Source organism: Sminthopsis crassicaudata, chromosome 6 (genome assembly GCF_048593235.1).
Source record: "Sminthopsis crassicaudata isolate SCR6 chromosome 6, ASM4859323v1, whole genome shotgun sequence".
Classification (NCBI taxonomy): Eukaryota; Metazoa; Chordata; class Mammalia; order Dasyuromorphia; family Dasyuridae; genus Sminthopsis; species Sminthopsis crassicaudata.
This window is the reverse complement of record NC_133622.1, coordinates 32,337,960-32,352,793: the sequence shown is the minus strand read 5'-3', so window position 1 is coordinate 32,352,793 and position 14,834 is coordinate 32,337,960. Positions and strand designations below refer to the sequence as shown.

Below are 14,834 nucleotides of genomic sequence, written 5' to 3'. Positions count from 1 at the left end.
TTTTTTTTTCCCCCTACTAGCTTGGACAGGAAGAAAGATATGAATTACTCAATGTCTTGGAGTTTACCAGGTAAATCATCTAGTCCATTTATTTTTTTCATTATTTTTTAAAATCACTTATGAATGGGATTTATTAATGCTTATTTTTACTTAAATGTTTTAATAATGGTGATGTCCATTTTATGTTTAGCTGAATTTGATTAGACTTATTCTAAAATATTTAAATTTTTATCTCTAAAAGTTAGCAATCATTTCTTTAAGAGATAGTCAAGTCATAGGCAACCCATTTCAAAGTGTATCAGAATAGGGATTGGGATGAATCTTTTTTGAAAGTTTTTCCGTTTTCTAAACCTACTAGGTTTAGAGGTAGGGACCAATTAACAGAAGATAAACAACTTTCAAGAAAATTAATTGTTTCTGTTCATATTTTTGTAGGGTATTTTTAAATTTCATTCCTTCTATATTGGTCAGTAAAACTTCTGTGACTTATTTCTTCATTCATATATTTATCTGTATAGTTAAGTAAATAGATCTTCTGAAATGATTTCCTTTGTTCTAAGACAGTTGTGTTTCTCAAAAGGAGATAAATACTTCTTTTTTGTTTTTTTTTTCATTCAAATTCTTTGACATTTTAAGAAACAAATTATTCTAAACATAAACACCACAAGTGAACATTTCTACATACCCAGCAGAACAGAAAAAGATGATTCTCTAGGAAACCAGGATTCTCCATTTCATAGATAATGGTTTTTCTAAAAATTCTACATATTAGCTTTCAAATTGTCCAAATTATCTGTGCTTCCTTTTTTCCTGTACATTTAAAAAGCATGAGTGGTAGGTACTCTTTTATTCTAGTATCACTATTACTGACTTCCTCCTCCTCCCAACTCAACTTCTCCATATATAAACCAAGAGGGGAAAAAATCCTCCGTAATAAATTATTAAAGTTAAGCAAAAGTACTCCACACAGTGGCCATGTCCAGAGCCATGTATCTATCAGATAGGTACATTATTCATAGGTCCTCTGAAAACAAAGTTGGTAGTTGCATTGATCAGAGTTCTTGAGTTTTTTTTTTTTTTTCACAACTTCATTGTCCTTGTATAAATTGTTCTCTTGGTTCTTCTCATTTCTGCTTCAGTTTGTATTATTCAGGATTCTCTCAAAGTCTCTCTTTGGTCATTTCTTATGGCATGATAATATTCCATTACATTCATATGCCACAATTTGATAACCCATTCCCCAATTGCCTAAGAGGTAAGCAAAGTCCCCCTAAAAGATTCTAGTTCTTTTTCCCTTCTATTAATTGCTTTCTGAAGGATCAGAAAGTTCACTCAACTTGGGACAATTCCCTCCCCAGGAGCATCCTCTCTTTTAATCCTTCCCATTTCACTTGTTTTCCTGTTGAGTTTTATGGTTCTTTATATCAAACTTTGTATTTGGATTCAATTTTCCTCTGTCTATTTCCGATATAAATCAGATTTTCATTTCAGAGTAATCTTCATCTTTTGCTAACTTCCTCCATAATTTATTCCATGTTTATTTTTCTTTTCCTCGTGTACCCCAAATATAAGAACTTATATAGCTCCTTCCAGCTTGCTCAGGTAAATTTGCATTTCTAAGTTGCTCTGCACTTCCATCTGTCTTTCAAAATTCCTACTAAGTTTGGTCTTTTTGTACTAAACTTAAGTTCTAAATACTTGGAATTCAGTCTTCTATTCCATTAAAGGTCCATATTTCTCCCCTACATAATTATTTGCAGCTTTGGTGGTAATTTATTCTTAATTGTAACTTCACCTCTTTTCCCTTTGGGAACATTATATTCCGAGATCTCCTCATTTTTAGTAGAAGCTGCCAGGTTTTATGTGATCCTGACTATAATTCCTTGACATCTGAACTGCTTTTTTCTGGATACCTGCAATATTTTTTCTTTGACATGGGAATTCTAAATTTTGGCAATGACATTCCTGGGACTTCCTTCTGGAATTCTCTTCAGCACATGATTAGTAGATTCCTTCAATTTTCATTTTGCCCTTGGGTTCTGATAGGCAATTTTCCTTTATGGTTTCTTGAAATATTATTTTTTAAATTATGGTTTTCAGAGCTCCCAATGATTCTTTAATTATCTTGACTTGACCTCTTTCATTTGTGCTTTTACCTCAGATATCCTATTTTTAAATTTTTTCCATCTTTTGATTTTGTCCTTCTATTGTCACTGAAATCGACACTGATTTCTATCTGATCTATTCTAGTTTTCAGGGATTCCATTTCTTTGGTAAAGTTTTACTATTTTTCCTCCTAAGTTAACAATTCTATTTTGAATTCTTTTACTTTTAGCTTCATTCTCCTATGGTCCTTATAGAAAAAAAGCCATTTTCCCCTCCAAATTGCTGTTTATTGTTGAGTAATTAGATGAATGTCTAGATTCATCATAATTTCTTAAACTTCTTGCTGTTTTACTCATCTCTGCAGCTTTGGTTCCTAAAGTGAGGTCATGTTCCACTTCCTATTGCACTTTTGGAAAGAATGCTCAATCCTATTTTATTTTATCATAGCTCCCTCAGGTTCTTACTGACCTCCAACTTTACAGATGAGGCCCCTGGATCTTTACAATTCAAAATACTCCTCTCTGAAATCTCAGGACTGAATTTTTGAGAGCTTAAGAGTCCGTGAGCCTGGGCTGCCCTTGTCTGAGAGCCTGAGTATTGTAGTCTGAAACTCCCTGATTTTCTGGTCAGTCCCAGGCCTTTCTGAGGGAGCTTTCGCTGCCTCCCAACAATCCCTGTAAACTATTGCCCTGAAGGGCAGCTTGCACTACTCTGGAGCTGGAAGAGCCCCTTTCTTATTATCCATGGGCTTATGGTTGACCTTCTGTGCAGTTATGGTTTGGAGAAGTCACTTCTTATATTTTCTTAATGTATTTCTAATCATTATTCCTCCTGGTTCAAACTTTAGGTTTTAGGTCAAACTTTAGGATCTGAGTATCCTGCAAAAATATTTTTGATTATGTTCTTAATGATGACAGTAACTCACATTTATAATTTATAAAGATCCGTCCTCACAATCCTATAAGAACCTAAAAGTGCTGGTACCTTGCCTTCAAAAAAGCCATTGTTATTCCTCCTGAAAAAAACAACAACAGAAAAGCAAGATGCTTTTCATTTTTCATATACCACTATCAAATAAAATAGCTAAAATAATGGATTTTAACTTAATTTTAAATTCAGCCCTCAATGTATGAAGTTGACTGCTCTCCCTAACAACCACAAAAAGCTCATCAATAGAGCAGGGGACAAGGAAGGAAGGGAATATCATAGGTGCAGTGGGATCATAAAAGAACCTTTTTCTAGTCACGAAAAAGAATATGTAGATTTCCAAATGAAGGCCTAGGATGTTTTTGATGATGCTATTCTGTCCTCGGTATAATCTGCCATCTTTTCATCGATGCATTGAAACATTTTGTGCATTTGGCAGGCAGTTTTCATTAAACTGTGCTTATCTGTATCATCAACCACAGTGATGAAATGTTTGTTCTTGATAGCTCAGATTTATTTATGTAAATTAGGTTTTTTATGATACTAGCGGGCTGCCTCCTGTCACTGAAGAGGGATCGTTTTATACGTCCAAATTCTTGTTTTAAGGGTCAGTAGTTAATTTAATCAGTGTTTTTATTAAAAATTAAAGACAGATTGATCACATTTCCTTTTTAGCCACATTTTCTTTTATACATTCAGTTCATCTACCATATTACATATTTATTTGGATAAATATACCAAATGAAAACACTGGAGCAGAACCTATCACAGGAGTTCCCCAGGAGTAGCATTTGGGGAGGTGCATTAACTCTTTCAGGTCACTGGAGGACCGTTTTCTAAATTATTCCTCCTAGATAGTAAATTGTGCCCCGGTGCTTTGAAAAATTTAATGTTGCTTCAGAAATACCTAACTTTACTCCTGGGGAATAGTTTGTTTGTCCGGAAGGATGTGGCCCATTATTGGTTCGAATTTATTTCTGCACTGTGAGTATTAAAGTCTGTGTTGCATGGCAAACATTTCTATGCACATTCTGGTAAAAGTGCACATTACGGAAAGCCTCTTTTCTTTCAGCACCCGAAAAAGAATGTCAGTGATTGTCCGCACTCCATCTGGGAAGTTACGGCTCTACTGCAAAGGAGCAGTAAGGTTCTATTTTGCATTGTTAGAGTTTTGATTTATGAGCGTTTATAAATGCATATTCTAGGCAAAAGGGAAAATTTCCACGATGGAAATGTAACACAGATGTTTAGCATGAAGTCGCTGACATCAACCCCTGTTGATGTTTTGTGGTAACATTATCCAGCCTCTTTTAGTGAAATGTGGGGCTCCCTCTGCACGCTTTGAAGAATTTGTGCTAGGTTATTTTTACAATTCAGTTTTAATACATAAATATTAATGCTTATATTGTAAAAGTATGTTAGGAAACATTTAAATTTAAAATTTTTGTATTATAACTCTGGCCAAAATTAATGTGATGTTTAGTGTGTTTTTCAGGCCATCAAAATGAAAAGACTATTTTAATCACAATTATAATTTAAGAAGTTTAAGTTGTATTTAGAAAAAAAATCTTCATATGATTATAACTTTACTTTTACTGATTTGGCTATAGTAGATTTGGGGTTTCTGGGTTGTTTTGTAGTATCTTGTCAAGTTGAGTTTAAATATATTCAGATACAATGTCTTATGAATTTTGTTGGTTATACCTTGTCACTCAGTTTAAGGATTTGTGATTTCATGAATGTGGGAATTCCTTCCACCGTGCAGATAGCAGCTCTTTTCACAAATAGACAGCATTTATAATTTAGAGGACCTAAAACAAGATTTAATTACCTGATGGCCAACTCTCTGAGCAGCTCTGCATTTAGAGACCAGACCTCAAACATTCTCACTGAACCTTCGCTTTAAAATTTTTTGAGGATGAATATGATTGAAGAACACTTTTGAAAACATGAGAACACTCATCTAGTATGGAAATTCTGAATAACAAAGGGTTTTTTAATGCACAGGGGAAAATTGGGAAGTTCCAGGCCTCTTCCCCATCTAAAAGCACAGTAAAATTACACTACTAGTCAATTATTATTTTTTAAATTATTTCTCCAAAGACTCCATGTTATAGTTAACAAATTTCTGAGACTGATGAAAATGAGGATCCAGAATTTTGTTTTGAAATATACTTAGTTTGAAGTTGAGGTTCGGAAGTTCATAGTTTTTCACCTTGTTATTTTGTCTGTTGGTGAATTATGAATTATAGGAGATTAATCCATTTTTATATATTATTCTGGAACTTTATCTTGATTTTGTCACATTTTTCATGTGACATTTAGTTAATTTGGTCTGATTTCTTCTGCAAAAATTTTTTCAATTTAAATCTTGTTACAAAAACAGAGAGCAACATTTATTAAAAACTTACTATGTGCTAAGGCCTGCACTAAGTGCTGGGTATACAAAGCCTTTAATACATCATATATAATTTTTTTTAAAACAAGGTAAGTCTTTGCTAGTTCATTGTTTAGTGGTCAGAGGTCCATAAGGTTCCCTTTACAAAAACAAACAATGTAAATCACTCTTCCTAAAACACATTTTTAGTTAAAGTTTTGAAATGGCCTAGATCAGAAACCATATATTTGGATATTAAGATCTTGAGCAAACAATAAGAATTTGGACTCACATGTACCTAACAAGGTTGGTAATTTTAAATTATTCACTTTAATGTCAGCTTCCTATCTTCTTTTTCTTATTCCTTTTATGAAGTTGAATGTGTTATGACCAGTAATGTGAGGAAGAAGTCTTACTTTTTAAAAAATTGGGAAAAAAGTAAGAAAAACTGTGCAAAACATGGACAAAGATGGAGCAGTCTATAGAATCCCAGTCACTTTCTCTATACAAGGCCATCTCCTTAGCAAAAGTGGATGCAGATAGGATAAGGTCATCTTCTGCCCTGTGGGAAGAGATAGTCACATCTTTGAGTATCATTGTGAAGAAACAGGGACAGAAAGGAGACACAGAGCTGGGCTGTTTGAGGCAGAATTGACTTCAGAGGTTCCTCATTCTAAACCCCAGAGTCTGACCCACTCTACCACCTAGCTGACTGCACAATGATTTTTTTTTTCTTTCAAACACAACTCCACATTTATGCAGCACAAGAAAAATCAGATCAAAAGGGGGGAAAATGAGAACAAGAAAAAACACGGCAGCAAAGAACAACAACAACAACAAAATGAAAATGCTAGCTTGTGATCCACATTCAGTCCCCACAGTGTTCTTTCTGCATGCAGATGGTCTCTCCATCCCAAGTCTCTTGGAATTGGCTTGAATCACATTGTTGAAAAGAGCCACATCCATCAGAATTGATCTTCACATAATCTTGTTGCCCTGTACAATGTTCTCCTGCCCCTGCTCATTTCACTCAGCATCAGTTCCTGTAAGTCTCTCCAAGCCTCTCTGAAATCATCCTGCTGGTCATTTCTTATAAACAATAATATTCCATAATATTCATACACCACAATTTATTCAGCCAATCTCCAACTGATGGGCATCCACTCAGTGTCCAGTTTCTGGCCATTACAAAAATGGCTGCCACAAACATTTTTGCACATACAGGTCTCTTTCTCTTCTTTAAAATCTCTTTGAAATATAAGCCCAATAGGGACACTGCTGGATCAAAGGGTTTGCCCAGTTTGAAAGCCCTTTGAGCACAGTTCCAAATTGCTCTCCAGAATGGCTGGATTCTTTCACAACTCCACCAACAATGTATCAGTGTCCCAGTATTTCCCACATCCCCTCCAACATTCTGCATTGTCTTTTCCTGTCACCTTAGTCAGTCTGAGAAATGTGAAGTGCATTTCTGTAATCAATAGTGATTTAGAGCATTTTAAATGTGATTAGAAATGGCTTTAATTTCTTCATCTGAAAATTGTGTTATCAAAGGACATAATGACTTATTTCAAATCTCTCTAGGTTTCCTACAAGACCTTCTCTTCCCACCCTCTCATCTAACGTCCTCACCTTATGCTTTAATGAAAAAAATTGAAACCCTTTCTGTTCCTAGTCATCTCACATCCCCTTGACACAATTCGCTCATCATTTCCTCCATTACTTCAATTTCTGATGAAGATCTTTCTCCTCTTCAAAGTCAACCCCTCTATATACCCTTGATCTTAAATCCTCCTATCTTCTCTAATCGATTAGCTACTACCATCCCTTCTGTAATTTTGAATCTTTCCCTTTTTATTTGTTTCTTTTCTGCCATCTATAACCCACCCAAACTGCTCCCATGTCTCTGCTCACTCTCTTCTCTGAGAAAAACGAATTGCAATTACAACATCACCCCTTGAATTCTGGCTTCCAACTTTATCATGCAACTGGAACGTCTTTTCCAAATTTTTTTTTGTAATTTTGAAAAATTGCAAAAATTTTAATTTTAATAGTCTCTTCTCCATCCTCATACCTCTTAACCTCTCCATGGTGTTTAGTCACCTTCTCTCTTTCTTGATACTCTTTCCTCTACATTATTATGACACTGCTCTTTCCCAGTTCTTCCCCTTCACGTCGGACCTCTCCTCAATGTTGTTTGCTGATTTGTCATTTCTGTCGTTCCCCTACCTAAGGATATTCCCCAAGGTTCTGACCTCATGGACCTCCTCTCTCTTCACTCGCTCGTATTTCATGAGCTCATCAGCTCCCGTGGGTTCAATTACCCTCCCTATACAGATGACTCCCAGATCTATATATCCAGCTGTAGATTCTCTCCTAAATTCTAGTCCCACTTCATCAACCACTATTGGACATTTTAAACTGGATGTCTCCTAAGCACTTCAGCATGTCCAGAATGGAACTCATTACTGCCCCGTCCCCCATTCCTTCCCACAAAAACCCTCAGAACACATGAAAGATTACGTTTGGTATTCCTTCTTCAGATCTGTCCCCACTGCAGTCTATCCTCCTGTGGTCACCAAGGTGGCCGCTGATGCTTTCTAATGTTTATGTCTGATCTATAAATCCTAGTTGACTTGTACCTTGTGGATCAAATATAAATCCTGGGTGGGTATTTAAATGTCTTAACAACCTCCCTCCTCTTTACCTTTCTAAGAGTCTTTCATGGATCCCTCCACAAACTTTGGGACCCAATCAAAGTGACCTCCTCACTTCTTCATACCCAGAACATTGCCATCCATCCATCTCTGTACCTTTGTTGTTCCTCCCTCTTGATTTTTGCCTTTTGTAATCCCAGGTTTCTCTTCAAGGGAAAGTAAAAGCATTTACTTATCGAGAGTATTTACTATGGGCCACTTTTAAAATGTTATGTTGTTCAATCCTTCAAGATTCAACTCAAGTACCACAAGTCTTTTTTTCTTATTTTTTATTTTTTCCTGAGGCAATTGGGGGTAAGTGACTTGCCCAGGGTCACACAACTAGGAAATGTTAAGTGTCTGATGTTGGATTTGAACTCAGGCCCTTTGACTTCAGGGCTGGTTCTCTATCCACTACACCATCTAGAAGCCCCAAGTATCACAATTCCTTATAGAACTTTTTCTGATTCACATACCCCTCCCAGCTCCCGTGCACACCCTCCAGCAGGCATACACACATTTCTATCAACTCCACATACATTATGTATATACATACATATATATATACACACACACACACACACACACACACACACACACACACACACACACACGTACACACGTGTCTCTTCCAGTATAAGACCTTTCCTAATAATATTTTTCTTCTCTCTATACCCCCAACAATTAAGACAATGCAACCTAAAATGCATGTTTGTTGATTGATTATTGGACTTTAACTGCTCATATCACATATCATTGATATTTTTATATTTTTAAATATTTTAAAGGTTCAGTGAATAGAGTATAGAAAAACCTCTCACCTATAAAACTTTTTAACTGTGCAATCACAGACAAATCGCTTACTATCTCCAACCTAGGCAGCTCACTAAAGTTATCTACTAAGATATAGATGCATTATTGGTGGGAATTCCTACATTCATGAAATTGATATATTATCATAAATATTTCTCTAAATATTAGAAAAATATTGCTTTTTTCTGTAACTATGTAATTAACTTATCATATTATTATAATTTAATAATGTATTATGTTTCTGAAAGTGAGGAGTCAGCGGAAAATTGATTTAAAGATGATGTCTTGTATATAAAATATTTAGACATATTGTAGACTATTTTCCTTAGTGAATTTCCTCCCTAAAAGGTTTATTTCTTAGTAAAATTTAAATTTTATGGAAAAGATTCCTTTATTTTTTTTTAAAAAGCTCTTTGCCAATTTCTTTCAAAATATTAATTGCCTCCAGAAAAAGGAAATTAATAAACTATAACTTTTATTCTTGGGAGGCACCATGACAGGAAATCATCATTACCCATTTCCCTTGTCTCCTCTTTGTACCATTGAGAAATGAAAAGAAATTGATAATTGAGACCTAGAGTATTCCATCTGGATTGAGGTCACAAGGTTCCCTTTCTCTCAAGGGCAGTAAATCTAACTCTATTAGTCAGCTTTCAAATCTCGCCTCCGAGGCTGGAGCCCCAAATGGGCAGTACCTCCTGAGAAAGTAATTTCAGGTAATGATTTATTTGGTCGTGGTCTAATATAAAGTCCATGTAAAAAAGACCATTTGCTGAAATTCTTAAAAACAATCAACTCCAGCAGAAGAATAACTCGAGGAATATGACTTGGATTACAAAAATAGATCTTAAATAAAAGCCACTACTGCTATCTTGGGAGTGCACACGCAGTATCAGGAACTCTGCTATTTGATATTCTGGATTGGTGGAGCCCTCATGGAATGGAGAAATAAAGATCAGATCATCAGGAGATGGGCCCTTGAGAATTAGTGTAATTGAGAGGCAAATCAGAAAGGTTAAAAACAATGCTCCTGAAATTCTCCGGTCTTCAGAGGAAAGGAAAATACTTAGGCATTAAAAGTTAATTCTCAGAAATATGTTAATTTTGAGGACTGCTTTGCTAGTTATTGCTTTACTAAAATCAGATCAAGTAGAACTGGCACACTTAATTAAGTAAATGATAATTTTCTCCTGTTTTATATTTCAGGACACTGTAATTTATGATCGTCTGGCTGAAAGTTCAAAATATAAGGAAATTACTTTAAAACATTTAGAGCAGTTTGCTACAGAAGGTAAGTAATAAAGTGTGATTTTTAAGTGCAGGGTAATAATTCTGCTAATTTCTAATGTGTAGGGGTTTTTTTTAGTGTAATTGTCAGATTCCTAAAAATAAGTCTCAATTATGGTTGATAATATAATACTGGCAAAGAACAAGTATACCAACTCAGTATTTTCGCTTATTCAACTTAAGCCACAATTTACCAACAATTTTTTCCTCTGTTTTTTTTTTTTTTAGAGGAGGGGAAGAGGGAAAAGAGGACTACATATATATTGTATCATTAACCATCAACATACATAATATTTGCATTTAAAAATTTTAAACTTATTTTTTAAAAAATCAAATTTAAGGAAAGTTTGTATGAAAAAATAATTATTACATTCTACAGAGATGAAATGAGTATCTTAATGCAAATTTAGCAAGAGGGGATGGTTATCTTCAATTGCCACATTGGCTGCTAGAGGGAAGAAGCTGAGGAGTGTGTATCTCAGGACAGATTCCTTATCCCAGTCCTGGTATTGAGAAGGAAGGGAGATTTAGTTGTTGGGGTACAGGGTTCCTGATCTCAGCCCTTGCATTCTCTGTTCCCCAAGCCATGGCTTGGGAAATAGGGGTGACTACCATCCTGGCCTCTGTCCATTGTTGATCTTTCTATAGAAGAAAACTGGCATGGGTGGGAAACAGTACTCCAAGAGCAAACTTAGCACAAGAGAAAAAGTTAAAAAAAAAAGTAAAGGAGTCCATTCATTTTATACATATTTAAATATGTCCCTAAAATAAATGGTTTTATTTTATCATGTATTAAATGCATATTGTACATAATATATATGTATATAGTACATAATTCTATATATGCATGTATATATATATATATAAATCTATAATATTGTACATAACATACATATAATATATAATATATTAAATATCACATGTAATATGCAACATATATTACTGTATTATACGGGGCACTCAGGGAGTGTGGAAGCAAACCCATTGGGGGTGCTAGTGCCAAGAAATCACATAAAGTTTTACCAGGGCTATTATCTCAATAATGATCAATTGTTGATCAGTGGTCAGTGACCAGAAATGGTCATTCAGGGTGCAAAGCATGGAGCCTAGACTTGGTGAAGTGATAGTTCAGGGGTTGGTGCTAACTCCTGGAGGAACCCCCAGAAGAACTGATGGGTTCATTGATATTCAGATTCCAACCTTTCCTGATGATTCTGGGGCTGTAGCCCCCCCAGCTTTTTTGTTTAGCAGGATTGAAAGGTTATTTGGGTCCTTCCAGCAATTATGCACACCAGCAAAATTATGGCTCAAAGTACCCAAGTAATCTATAAGGCAAATTCACATAAAATTTCTCATCCAATACAACTGCTCTAAAAATATTGAAGTATCTTACTATTCCTTTTGACAAATGAGAAAACTGAGGCTCATGGGCCTTGAATGACTTGCTCAAACTAGTGGCTAAGCTGAGTCTTCTTATTTTCATGATCCCTATCTGTTTCATAATACCAAACTGCCTTTCTTTCCTAAGAAAGACTAAAAATCCCAGAATTGCTTAACATGAAACAGCAATACCTAGTTACAACCTATCATTGTAGTCCCTGTGATAAGGGCCAGCAAACAAAGGATGCTAAACAACTATTAACCATTTCTAGTGAGAAAGAACAAGAAAAAGCAAATTATACTAAAGCAGGAGGGATTGAGATTTCCTAGTGAAGATTGTTAATCGCAAATTAAGATTGATGACGAGCTATAGATGTGAAATATTTTTTTCTTAAAGAACTTTGACTAATAATATTATTCAATAAAATGTTTATGTTTAAGTCCTTTAAATTTGTAGTCTCAAATTCAGCTTTTATAAGGTAAGATTATTATAAATAATTTCCAAGAAAACCACATTTTGAGCAGTGTTCTATGTTCATTTTTTTTCAGGGTTAAGGACGTTGTGTTTTGCTGTGGCTGAGATTTCAGAGAGCGACTTTCAAGAATGGCGTGCAGTATATGAGCGAGCTTCAAGTGCTATACAAAACAGGTTGCTCAAACTGGAGGAGAGTTATGAGCTAATTGAAAAGGTAAGCGGCAAGTTATTTTACCTTTTGAATCAGGGAATTTTTGTTTTTCCTTAAAGGGAAACATCACAACTTTTCTGGGGTAATAGACCGTTTTTTTGCATATGATAGAGTCTTCACAAATTTAGGGAGAAAATTAATTTCTTGCCTGATAGAATATTATCTAAAAGCTATCTTGAATCACCTATGTATTAAATGGCCATCCCCCTAGGCTAAAATTTCCATTCTAGCCTCCTTGCCTTCATCCCTTCTCTATCATTCCAGTCAATCCTTAGATAATACATTTAAGAGGAAACCTCATTAAATATAATTTAAGTGATTTTTCTTTTACTTTTTATAACATGACAACAACTTCCCAAATTCCCTGAATTCAGGACTCCTGTCAACTAGCTTTCCTATTACTTTACTCTTCTTATCCACATTTATATCAAAGTTTGGACCCCACTCACTGGAAGGCAAATGTCACACCATGGTACTTCTCACGCTCTCCCTGTTTTACCTATGAATAATTATGAGTACATTTTCTTTGTTTGTGTGTTTCTCTTCATTAAAAATAACCTGTAAAATCTGCCAGGGCCCCCAGCCCGACCAGTCGTGGTATTATTCACTCTTCCCAATTTTCATTCTTTTGTGTTGTTGCCTAATGACATCACCATTGGTTTTCTGCAGATATACTTTAAAAATATAGTTCTAAACCAGAACTTCTCCCTTGCTCTAAATATTGTTTTCATTCTTTTTCCCACCCTCCCTGACCTTTTTAAAAATATTCCTTATATTTGAAACTCTGTATCTTATCCACTTTCAGAAAAACTTGGAGTGTCTGCTGTATTTTCCTTGGGGGTATAATGGCCTAGTTAGAAAAATTGGGGTTCCTATACTGCCTCTAACACACACATGCTAATATGACTGCAGAAAAGGCTCTTAATAATATAATAATAGCTGATTTATATAATGCTTTCTCTGTGCTAAATATTTTGCCAGTATAATTTTATTTGATCCTTACAACATTCTTGAGATTCTCCATTTTAGAAATAAGGTACTACCATTATTCCCATTTTACAAATGGCTAAACCCAGGCAAACAGGGGTAAGTGATTTACTGAGAGTCATACAGCTATAAATGTCTTAGGTCACCTTTGAACTCAGATCTTCCTGACTCCAGAACTGGATCTCTATGCATTGACCCACCTAATTGCCTTTCTGTGGCCCTGGACAACTCTGAAAGATCATAAGTTGTGGAGAAGGCACCTGGAGCATTGTAGAAGCCCCCTCTGTCAATCAAATGAGAGGGTGCAGCCCATACATGAAAACTCCTCACTGCATATTCTGTATACAGTCAGGGGTGTATGTGTGTGAGTTTTCAAATAGAGATATACACTTATAGTTTCAATCACTGTAGAGTGTGTAAGATTTCAGCTACAGATATAGTTTGTCAGTAGATTGAGTGTATGTGTGTATATACATATTAATTTCAGATATTTGTAGTTTCAGTCACTGGATTCAATGTGTGTATGTTTGTGTGTGTGTGTGTGTGTGTGTGTGTGTGTAAAATTTTACATATATATATATATATATATATATATAGTTTCAGTAATGGGATTTAGTGTGTATATGCAAAATATCAGATAGAAATATATATTTATTGTTTCAGTCATTGGATTCAATGTGTATATATGTGTGTGTAAATTTTCAAATATACATATATTTTTCTAGTTTCAGTTCCTGGATTGTGTGTGTGTGTGTGTGTGTGTTTGTGTGAAGTTCATATTTCTTCAAGAAACTTTTATAATGTTTGTGAAATGTCCTTCCTTATAAAAGTCAGGAACACTAGAGGTGTTTTAAAAGTACTGACTTGTTCATCCTGCCTCCCTGTCTCTGAAACTCAAAGAACACAGAGCACTTTCCCAGCAGCAATGAAACATGGTGCTATCATTACTTCAGTATTTTAAGCATCAATGAGTTTTATGATTCTGGTGTTTTAAAAATTATGTTTATAATCATTATTGCTCCCTTTCACTAAACTCTTCAATTAAAAAGAAAACCCATAACAAAATACATAATCTAATTCAGAGGTGTCAATATGGATTAATTTATAAGTGGGAAGTGCTAACAAAATAAGTAAATAAATAAAACAGCAGAGCATAGGCAACATCAGCATTAATTAATTGATTCATTGATTGATTAGTGTTCATAAGTGTTTTCAGTGATACAGTAGATACCAGGACTGGGTTCAAATCCAGCTTCTGACACTTACTAGCTGTGTGATTCTGGGTTGTCACTTAACCTCTTAGCTGCATTTCCTCATCTGTAAAATGACCTGGAGAGGGTAATGGCAAACCGCTTGAGTATTTTTTGTCCAAAAAACCCCAAATGGGATCACTGAGAGTTAGACAAGATTGAAAAATAAAAACAGCATTATGGTTTAGTGACCCCCCAGTTTCTATTTCATTGTAACACCATCGGTCTAGAAAAAGAGATTCCATAGTGGGCATATTCAAAAACGTGTCTCCTTTTGAATTTGAAGTCTACCAGCTCTTTGGCCATTGTCATTGTTGTTTGTCTCTTG

General features: G+C 35.1%; 1 protein-coding gene across 4 annotated transcripts in view; it reads left to right on the top strand.

Moving 5' to 3' along the window:
• Positions 1-14,834, top strand: part of ATP8A1 (ATPase phospholipid transporting 8A1) — a 249,302-nt gene that overhangs the window by 116,513 nt on the left and 117,955 nt on the right. For all 4 annotated transcript variants that reach the window (XM_074275001.1, XM_074274999.1, XM_074275000.1 and 1 more), the window contains 4 exons: positions 21-70; positions 4,106-4,175; positions 10,123-10,207; positions 12,133-12,272. In XM_074275001.1, coding sequence (XP_074131102.1) covers positions 21-70; positions 4,106-4,175; positions 10,123-10,207; positions 12,133-12,272 — 345 coding nt within the window. The remainder of the gene's footprint in view (positions 1-20; positions 71-4,105; positions 4,176-10,122; positions 10,208-12,132; positions 12,273-14,834) is intronic.